The sequence below is a fragment of the Hyperoodon ampullatus genome (genome assembly GCF_949752795.1).
Source record: "Hyperoodon ampullatus genome assembly, chromosome: 7".
In the NCBI taxonomy this organism is placed as follows: Eukaryota; Metazoa; Chordata; class Mammalia; order Artiodactyla; family Ziphiidae; genus Hyperoodon; species Hyperoodon ampullatus.
The window spans coordinates 103,374,709-103,385,150 of NC_136920.1; the positions used below are offsets into that span (position 1 = coordinate 103,374,709).

Below are 10,442 nucleotides of genomic sequence, written 5' to 3' on the forward strand. Positions count from 1 at the left end.
AAATTTTAAAGATACTTTCAAGTATTAAGGTCAAAATACTTACACTTTTGTTTCAAAGCAATGGAAAGCAACTTATGAAAATTATCTACTATAAATAAAGTAATGTAAAATACTTTATGTAGCTACTGAATGTAGCTTCATATAAAATAGAAGTTAAAAGCCTTTCAAATAAATGTTTAAAATTAATTTTCTTTTTTTTTTTTTTTGCACATTTAAAGAGCCTTTCCTAACAGCTGAAAATAAGCAATACCTCATCTGAAAAACGGCAAACAGTTTGAGCAAACAATTTATAAAACAAAGTTTACTAAGTAATTCCATCCCCAGGAATTCAATGCAAGAAAATTATAGAACATAAACACAGAAAGGTATTTCTGGGGACATTCACCTTAAGGTTATTTACAATAGTTGAAAACTGGAAGCCACCTAAATGTCCAAAGAAAGAGATGGATTAAATACACCATGGCACTTAAAGTCTCCCCTCTGCCTCCCTCCTATCAACAGGTAATCACTGATATTTGTTTTTAAGACTCCTTTCAGAGATTTTTTTTCTTTTTTAAACACAGCCATATAGTATCCCCTTGTAGGACTATATATATCAGTCCTCTATTGATGGGCATTTGCTTCTTTCAAATCTTTCGCTGTTACAAACATCTTTGCAGTAAACAGCCTAGTATACATGTCCTTTCCTAAAGCTGAGATGGAATCTGTGGAGAAATTTATAGAAAGAGATTTACTGGTTCACAGCCTCCACATTAGCCTTCCCAGAGCACAAGAGATCAGCTTTCTCAAGGGCAGGAACAAAGTTCACTATTTCTTTTACATACCCTTATACAGAGTGGTAACAGGGTCCACACACACAGATGTGCAAAGGCCCAAGAATATCTCCACATACTTTCCTTAAGCTCTCTGAACTTTTATAACAGCTGATTTAACATCTTTGCCTAGTAAGTCTAATACCTGGGTCTCCTTGGGGACAGTCTCTATTGACTGTTTTGTTTTTTTGTTTTTTTTGTCTGAGTATGGACCATACTTTCCTGTTTCTTTGGGTGTCTTGAATTTTTTTATTGCCAAGTGGACATTCTAAGTAATATAATATGGTAACTCTGGAAGTCAGATCACCACTGTCTCCCCTGGGTTTGTTGTTGTGGCTGGCTTTTTGGTTTTTGTTGTTGCTATTTGTTTCTCTAGTGACTTTCCCAGACTAACTCTGAGGTCTGTATTCCCTGTAGCATGTGACCACCAATGTCTCCACTCAGTGAGCTTACTGGTTAGCTACATGACTGGATGGAGGTTTCCTTCAGTTTTCTGAACCAATATGGCTTCTACCCTTTGCTGAGGAGCTCTGTGCGTGATTAGGCACACCTTTAGTGTTCAAGCAGTCTACATGTCTGTCTTGGCCTTCACCTGCATGGGACCTCAAAGTCAGCCAGAGATGAGAGACTGGGGCCCTGTCGGGTCTTTCCTGGGCACAAACACAGTCCTGCATTTGTGCGTGGCCTTCTAGATCCCTGAAGCATTTCAAAGCCCACTACAGACATCTCGCTCCCCAGATCTTCCTTTTAGATTTTTGGCCAGGCTCTTTGCTCCAAGTGGCATCACAGCCTCAGGCAGCACAGTGTTCAACAACTGCAGGTAATTATTTTAGATGGAAGTCCTAGGGACAGAGACTCCCCACAGAGCAATCTCTGAGGCAGGTCAAATAACAACTCCCTGGAACAGAGCTTTTCTGAGAAGCTGCAAGACAAGTGACAACGTTCTGGAGATGGGATCTTCTGAGGAACTCAAACCAGTTTGCCCCTCCAGTGGCCACAAGGCTGCTGGTTTTTAAAGCTACTGTTGAACTGGGGAAAGGAGAAGGCGAATAGGGCAAGTTAAAATGCCACAAATCCTACTGTTCTTACCAACGTAGCCACTATGCTAAGCACTTCACTTCCAATACCCTATTTAATCTTTAACAACCCTATGAGGTTAGAACTATTACAATCCTATTTTACAGAAGAGCAAACTGAGGCATACCGACATAAAGTAGCTTGCTCCAGGTCTCATGGCTAGTAAGTGACAATGTTGGTTTATGAACCACAGTTTGTCTGATTCCAGAGTCTATTCTCAATTACTGTGCAATGTACTACTTTTCATTTGTGAGAGAATAATTCAGAGAAACTCAGCTTAGTCAAAAGTGTTGCTGAACAGGAACTCATGAGGGAGATCAATTATATATAAATTTTATAGAATATATATATAAATTATCAATGGGTTTTTTTCCATAAATTAGTTGCTCTTAACCATGGTATGGATCTGAACCATGTGGAGCTTTTTAAAAGGATACCTGCACAACTTCCCTTTCTCCCTTACCATCAAGGATGTAACATTTTTTAAAGTTCTGCAGAATTCTGAAACTCAGTCCTAGCCTAGAACCACTGAATTAGAGTAAAAAATTCCTTAAAACTAGAATTATATCAACTATTTCATCACCTAATTTCTGTAACAAGTGTTCACAAAGGAAAGATGCTTCTTAGAGAAAAAGGCATAAAGGAAAAAGCAGAGGTTTAGGAGTTAGAGAGACTTAGGTTTGAACCTTAGCCTTCTCACTTGCTACCTGTATGACCCAGGGAACATTAATTTCTCTGAACTTTAGTTTCTTCATCTATAAAGTGGAAGTTAAAAAAAATCTACCTCTTAGAGTTGTTACAATAATAGATAACATATGCTGGGATGTAGTATGCACTCAAATGGTAGTTGTTACAGTTATCCCTGAAACTGACATTAGATTCAGAAATTCAGCAAATATTATTGACTGCCAACTCTGGTTACCTGAGTGATAACAGTCTTCCAAAAGCACAAACTCTAATAAAGGAAAGGGATATTCCCTCTAAAAAGGAAAACTGAGATGAACATTAACATAGAGAAGTATATTTAATATATCATGGGAAAATGGAGGAGGAGAAATAATTCTGATCTGAAAAGTGTTCTTAAAAGTGCAATGTGAACAGTGCCTTGAAAGAAGAATAATCAGATATGCTCCTTGGACCTGACTGCAGACCAATGGTTCTCAAACTTTAACATGCAACTAAATCACATGGAGGGCTTGTTAAAACACACATTTCTGGGCCACACCCCAGACTTTCTGAATCAGTAGATCTGGAGTGGGGCCTGAGAATGTGCATTTCCCAAGTGACACTGATGGAACCCTCTTAAAGAACCACCGTTCTAGATAGCGAGGATGCTCGAGCAAAACTGACAAGTGATATACAGGGTATCCCTGAGCTCTAAGATGGCAGCTTCCAGGACATGGGCTTTGTGTGAGTGGTTAAGGAATATGGTCAAAAGCCTAGAAATGAAAACTTTCTAAACAAAACACTTCCTTCTCTAGTAAGAGGTAGATTAATTACCCTTTCTAGGAAGTTGAGTTGACGTTCAAGACTACGTATGGTGATGAATGCTAACTAGACTTACTGTTCAGGTGATCACTTCACAGTGTATACAAATATCAAACCATTATGTTGTATACCTGGAACTAACATGTCAATTATATCTCAAAATAAAATAAAATAAAATATGAAAGTAGTAAGTAAAATAAAACTCACTTAAAATAAAAAGAATGCATAAGTTCAATGTAATTAAGAAAACACCAGTCTGGGAATTCCCTGGCAGTCCAGTGGTTAGGACTCGATGCTTTCACTGCCAAAGGCCCAGGTTCAATCCCTGTCGGGAACTAAGATCCCATAAGCCACATGGCACAGACATACATAAATAAATAAATAAAATATTTTTTTAAAATTTAAATTAAAAGAAAAAGAAAACACCCATCAAACCCAAATTGAGAAACATTTTACAAAATACTTACCAGTACTTTTCAAAAGTATCAAGGTCATGAAAAATAAGACTGAGGAAATGTCAGACTGAAGGAGACTAAGGAGATACGATAACTAAATGCAATGTGGGATCCTGGATTGAATCCCAAAACAGAGACATCAGTGGAAAAGCTAGCAAAATTCTATAAATCTGTAGTTTTTTAATTATTGAACCAATGTTAATTTCGGTGTTTTGACTGTGGTATTATGGTTATATAAATTGTTCACAGCAGGGGAAGCTGAGTGAAGATTATACAGAAACTCTGTACTATTTTTGCAACTTTTCTATAAGTCTAAGATTATTTCAAAATAAAAAGCTTAAAAAAAGACTAACTTAAAATGATTTAACTACCCACGGGATATGACATTTATTATCTCAACCTGGTATCTTTCAATTCCACTTCCTACTCCCAGCTTTGCATTGCACACGTAATCAGTAAGGTAATGAAGCAACAGACTTTGGGGCATATAGCTAATTAAATGTTCAAAGAAGAGAAACACGGTGTCACTTATTCTTTATAGGTGAGAATATAATACTAATACATCCTGAATTTTAATATTTCACTTAGCATACTCTAGTTAAAATTCTTCGAAAAAACAAAGCTGAAACCTATTCAATAGTTTCACTTATAAATTTTAAAGAATGTTCCATACTCACCAAAACCATCAATATCAAGATTATTTTCAACCACAACATCTAGTAGAGTGTCACCAACTTTTCCTTTGCTTGTTAATGTTTCACCGTCACGGTTTATAAAGTGGACTGTTATTTTATCTTCTGAGCTGGAAAAGGAAGCAGTCCTTTATTATTTTTAGTAATTTCAAAAGATACCTTAAAAAAATTGTTCTAAGAACCTGTAACGCCAAAAAAATAGGTTATGTGTGTGTCTGTGTGCGTGCAAATATCCTCCTTTACAGTATTTTCTTTTCTTTCCCAAGTTTATTTGGGAAGGAGACACCACAAATCACAGGCATTATCTATCTGCCCACCTACCAGGAGGGAAGCTCTGCCACCTTAAATAGCAAGTACGTCACTATCAAAGCCACCTGTAGTATGTGTCTCCCCAGTGGTCACTGTCAGGTCACAGTTACATGAAATGCTTAGCAATCATTATCACTCGTGAAGTTTGCTTTGCTCTTAGATAGCTCTCTGAAAAACAATGTCTCTATGAATGTGTCCCTAAAAGACTAGCTGACGGTTGTGGAGAGCTTTAAAAACAAATCATTCTGCTATTGATAAGGCAATTGTTATGCAAGTGTCTCATAAGTACAGTCACTGAGAGCCAGCAGTTTGATAGTTTTCTGAGTATTTGAACATCTCATTTTGGTCCATATAGTGTACTCGAAACACAAAGGGACTAGAAAAAAGGTTTTCTTTGCTTGAATATGTGGGAAAATAAATATAATACCTCCTTACATGTTTCATTACTATAGGATCTATCAGCTAGTTATCAGTTAGCTAACTAACTTAAATTTCTTACCCTTCTCACAAACATCAGTCCAAACTTTGGGAAAAGAAATCATATTATTATTGGGCTTCCCTGGTGGCGCAGTGGTTGCGAGTCCGCCTGCCGATGCAGGGGACACAGGTTCGTGCCCCGGTCCGGGAAGATCCCACATGCCGCGGAGCGGCTGGGCCCGTGAGCCATGGCCACTGAGCCTGCGCGTCCGGAGCCTGTGCTACGCAACGGGAGAGGCCACAGCAGTGAGAGGCCCGCGTAGAGCAAAAAAACAAAAAAAAAGAAATCATATTATCAACTAGATACTTATCCTCCGCTACTGGTCATTTAAATTTTTACCTCACAATTTGAAAAGATGTACTTCAGATTAAACGAATTAGTTTTAATTTTCACTACTGCCAATAGATGGTAATAGTCCATCAAAGAAAACGTTTAGTGTAAATAAAACCTAGAATTACATAATTTCAGAGCTATAAATATCTTGCAAATTACCAAGTCCATCATCTCATTTCCCAAACAAGGCAGCTGAGGCCTTATCAGATAATTCGTCCTTAATAACTTAATGCTGAAAAATGAGGATCCTAGTAATTAAAAATTTTGATCAGAAGTGTGTGTGTGTGTGTGTGTGTGAGAGAGAGAGAGAGAGAGAGAAAGAGAGAGAGAATGTCCCTTAAATGGGCATGTGCTCTCCGACTTCTTTTCGTAGCAAAAAATTCTTTAAAGCAAGTATTCCCAAACATTCGTGATTTTCAACTAGGCAACTGCTATTTTTTCGAAGAAAAATGACTAGGAATGAAGATACTCTGGAGGCAGGGAGACCACACTGGAGGTTATTGAAAGGGCATAAACAAAGCAAGGACGTAGGAGACACTAATTTGAGAAATATTCAGGAGGCAGAATTAAAAGGTTTTGGAGAGGGAAGAAATAATGTTGAAATTTCTAGCTCCGACAATGAGGGAGTACAGTTTAACTTAAGGTTAACTTAGGAGGAGAAGGAGCTTTGGGGAAGATTGGAAATGAGTTCAACTTTAGACCTGTTTGATTTAATAATAAACAGATGCAAATGTCCAGAAGCCTGATGGAAATGTGGGTCTGAGCCCTGCAGAAGCCTAGAGACTTGACATCAAAAAATGCCTGGTAGCCTAAGGTACAAGAAATGCAGCAGAAAGAATTCCATCATTTATACACACTACTGAAGGCCGCAGGTTTGGGCACTGCTGCTCTTATGCAGCACACTAGAGATGAGCTACAGCCAAGGAATTGCAACTCTGACATCAGACTCCTCTTCTGTAAAATCAGGGTAACATTTATCTCATAGTTTTGACAACATATGCAAAATTCCTAACATACTGTAGAGCTCAACAAACACTGGTTGATAACTTTTATTTAAAGCCCCGGTCCTTTTGTTGTTAAGGAGCCTGAACTGCTGCTACATATTGAAAAAGTGTACAGCCCCAGAAAAAAAACTGCAGAGTAAGAGTAATAACAGGTTTATCAAAGAACAGGAGAGGAAGCAGAAAAGAGAGAGAAAAAGTAATTTTGCAGCTGAGAAAGTATGGAATATAAGATGTAAGAGTCAGAAGACATAGATTCTAGCCCTGGTTCTGACATACGTATACTCATTAGGTGACCATGGGTAAAATGGCAATAACAGTGACTTCACCAAGCTGCTGAGAGGATTAAAGGAGAGAAAGTTTGTGGAAATATTTTGTTCCTTAAAGCATTATACACATGCACTTTATACAGGTAACTTTATCCATTCACTATTAACAAGTGGTATTTGTGGGGTTTGTACAGTTTTCTTCCCCAATTCTAAGAACTAGCAAAAAGCTTCTAGCTGTTCCCAAAAAGGATAAGATTTCATGCACTGGGAAATAATTAGGATCCTTCTAAATCCTCTATCATCATCAATGAGTTAGCCAGCACCACAAACAACTATTTTCTTCACTTGTTTACCCTTTATGCACCGCCATTTATTCTGCTCAACCACAGCAGATATTTTGACAAAGCTCTCCAGGCGCTGCCGTGGTAAAGCTCTTAACAGACTTCTAATAGGGAGAGGAGTTATAGCTGTTGATGCCCACCCTTTCACTATGTGGGGTAGCCTGGGGTAGTTGGTCCAAGAAAAGGGCCCCGTCTAGGGCTCCCCACTTCCATAGCCACCTTAACTCTTCCAAATGACCCTATGGGCTAAAGAATTATCAACACTAATGGTGCTCAAAAAACAAACAAAAACTATGTGAGTTCTAGTCCTAGTTTTGCATGCTACTTAATATAAATTTTTATTCTCGTTTATCTACCTCACTTATCTCAGAGGATTTTCTTAAGAGTCAAGGGAAATAATACATGTGAAAGCCCTTTGCAACCTAAATCACTACAAAATATAAAGTACTATGTCAGGGTATTTTGCAGTAAAAAGAGTTTTTCGACTCTCAATTACTGAAAGCTTATCTAAATGTTAAACTTCAAAGTCAGAACTACAGCTTCTAGACTGTTCTGTCCAAACTTTGTGCAATAACAGAGATGTTCTATAGCTGTGATGTCCCAGATAGTAGCTACTAGCCACATGTGTTTATCCAGTACTTGAAATGTGGCCAATGGAACTGGGAAAATGATTCTTTAATTTTATTTAACTTTAATTATCTTAAACTTAAATGACTACATGTGGTTAGTAGTGACCATATTGGATAGCATAAGTCTTAGATAATAAGAGTCAGAAAACCTTATTGTAACCTAGTTGTAGCTCCAAAGTCTGTAATAGGAAGCACAGGCCACCAATGGAAACCGTGCCAATGAGGGGGAAAGCAGGTTTATAAGAGAACAGACAGATGTGCTTCCCTTTAAGACAACTTGATGTACCAATTCAAACAGTAAGTTTGGGGGATATAATTCCCATTTACAAAAGCAATCGTTCCTTTAAATACTAGTTACACAAATATGTTCAATATATGTCTCAATTTATACACAAATTTTCAAGAAAGCATACAATGCAGAAAACAAGGCATCCAGGCAGAGGAAGGTCAAAGACAGGAAACTGTAACGGAAACAGGGACAAATACCCCCTGCTTGCCTTCCCCCTTATCTCCCTCGCAGTTCATGCAACAACAATATATTGAGCACCCACTATATTATGGGATTACAGGGGAAACGATGAGTAACTCCTCCACCCTATTCTCAGGAACCTCATGAAGAAGAAACTAGAGAGGAATACAAATCCAACCCCTTCTCCCTGCAGCTCCTTCTTGCTGCTACACAACAGCAGGGAGTCAAAGAGCTGTTCCGAGACCTGCATTAAATAAGGCGCCAACACAGTGCTATACTCTGAAATTATGAGGAAATTTTCTATTATATCTACGGGGATTCTGTCTTTCAGAAACGAATCTGCCCAAGAATATAAGACTGCAACATATTTTGCGCAAATTGTCTCTCACCTCTTTCGGTACTTAATACAAAACACAACGCTGTGAGCCTAGGAGGCAGCTGATGCTAACAGGTGGGATCTACTGAGTCCTCGCTATGGGCCAGACACAAGACTCCCTACATTACCTGTATGCTCTCATTTGTCCTTCAAATAATCCTGTGAGGCCGACACGATTGTTATCCTCCACTGACGTTAGACAAACTGGACAATAAGTGTCAAAGCCCAGTTTAAAACCCTGCCTTGCCAGCCCAACGCAGGGGCTTTTACCCCGACAGCAACCAGAAGAGAGCAAAGAGGGAAGCTCGGGGACAGAGCGGGTGGATCCTAAATGGACACGGACTTGGAGACAGATCGTCCTGACCTAGCAGGAGGAAGGCACGGTAAGAAACTGCAGGCCAGGACACGAACGGGGCGCATCTTACGAAGGTCACCACGGTTTCGAGCATAACAAAGGTTAGATCCTCGCCAAACCGCTCGGAGAACCAGCGGCAGCAAAGTGCCCGGTTTTCCTGAGGGCACTGGGACAAGAAGATCGGGGGTCCCGGGCCCCCATTCCCCGCCAGGCGTCAGTGGATCTGAATGGCAACTTGGCAGCGGTAAGGAAAGGAGGCCGCGACCACACCGAGCGACCAACCGGGGACACGGAGAAGGCGGAGCAAGAGGCGGGCGGGGCCGGTCGTGTGGCCCGCACGCCGTCGCCGGGAGAAGCCGACGGAACCGGAAAGCGGGCGGAAGAAGTGCGGCCGTTCTGCCAGTGACCGAACGCCCACGCGCCCCCCGCGCCTCACCTGCTCCGTGCGCGCGCCGACACGCTCAGCGTCCGCGTCGCCGCAGCTGCGCCGCCGCCCAGGCTCCCGCCCTGCCCCCGGCTCCCCCGGAGGCCGCCGGCTCCCGCGCGGGGTCCGGCGAGGAGCAGCCACCGGCCGGCTGTGTCGCCGAGGGCGGCGGAGCCAACACGCAGGAGACGAGCGGCCATAGCCGGTCGGATAACTACGGGAGGCGACGCAGGCCGCACGGCAGCGGCCACGAGAGGGAGGCTCCAACACTGGGGGCGGGCTGATGCTGCGCCTGCCTGACGCCCGGGGTCCCGGCGAGGGCCTACACTGTGCACCGCCAAGGCGCGGCGTGCCTTCCGGGTGACTTATAAGTCACGAGGGCCGCGAGAGCGGCCCCGCCTCCCGGGCGTGGTTATAGAGGCGGGGCTACGCGCCCTGTTGTTCTACCTACTGACCAGGTTTTGTATCGATCTTGCTGCTTTGTTAGCTTCTGGAGTTGCCAAGCAGGAACAATAAAATTTAAGATAGCTGAACGTCTGACGGAAAGATACAGTAAAACAATCCCCAGTTAACTAAACCACTTTCTTTTGTCCTGCGCTTCCCTCCTCCTCCTGCCCATTAAGAAAAAAAAAAAAAAGGGAGATTGTCAACTTGGAGTTCAAAATTATGATAAAAGGGAATTATAGCCATTGTCAACAAGGACAGTGGGAAATTTCAGAAAGCCAATAGGCAGACACCCAGGAGAATAACTATGACTATAAAGTTATAAATGATCACGGTAATGAATAAACGAGGATACCGAAGAAGGCAGATAATGATCCTAGGCTTTGAATGGCAAATAGATGCTCGTTGAGCACCTGAAATCCATGAGCCTGAACAGGAAACTGGTGAACTGAGATTTTTTTTAAGAATTTTTAAAAACCAGGAAGATGAA

General features: G+C 41.2%; 1 protein-coding gene across 1 annotated transcript in view; it reads right to left on the bottom strand.

The window, feature by feature from the left end:
• The window catches only part of FDX1 (ferredoxin 1), a 34,719-nt gene extending 24,996 nt beyond the window's left edge, over positions 1-9,723 (bottom strand). Inside the window, exons 1-2 of the mRNA XM_079707669.1 lie at positions 9,521-9,723; positions 4,510-4,634 (exon numbers count right to left, since the gene is read on the bottom strand). Coding sequence (XP_079563795.1) covers positions 4,510-4,634; positions 9,521-9,708 — 313 coding nt within the window. The 5' untranslated portion in view covers positions 9,709-9,723. The remainder of the gene's footprint in view (positions 1-4,509; positions 4,635-9,520) is intronic.
• Between the last annotated feature and the right edge of the window lie 719 nt (positions 9,724-10,442).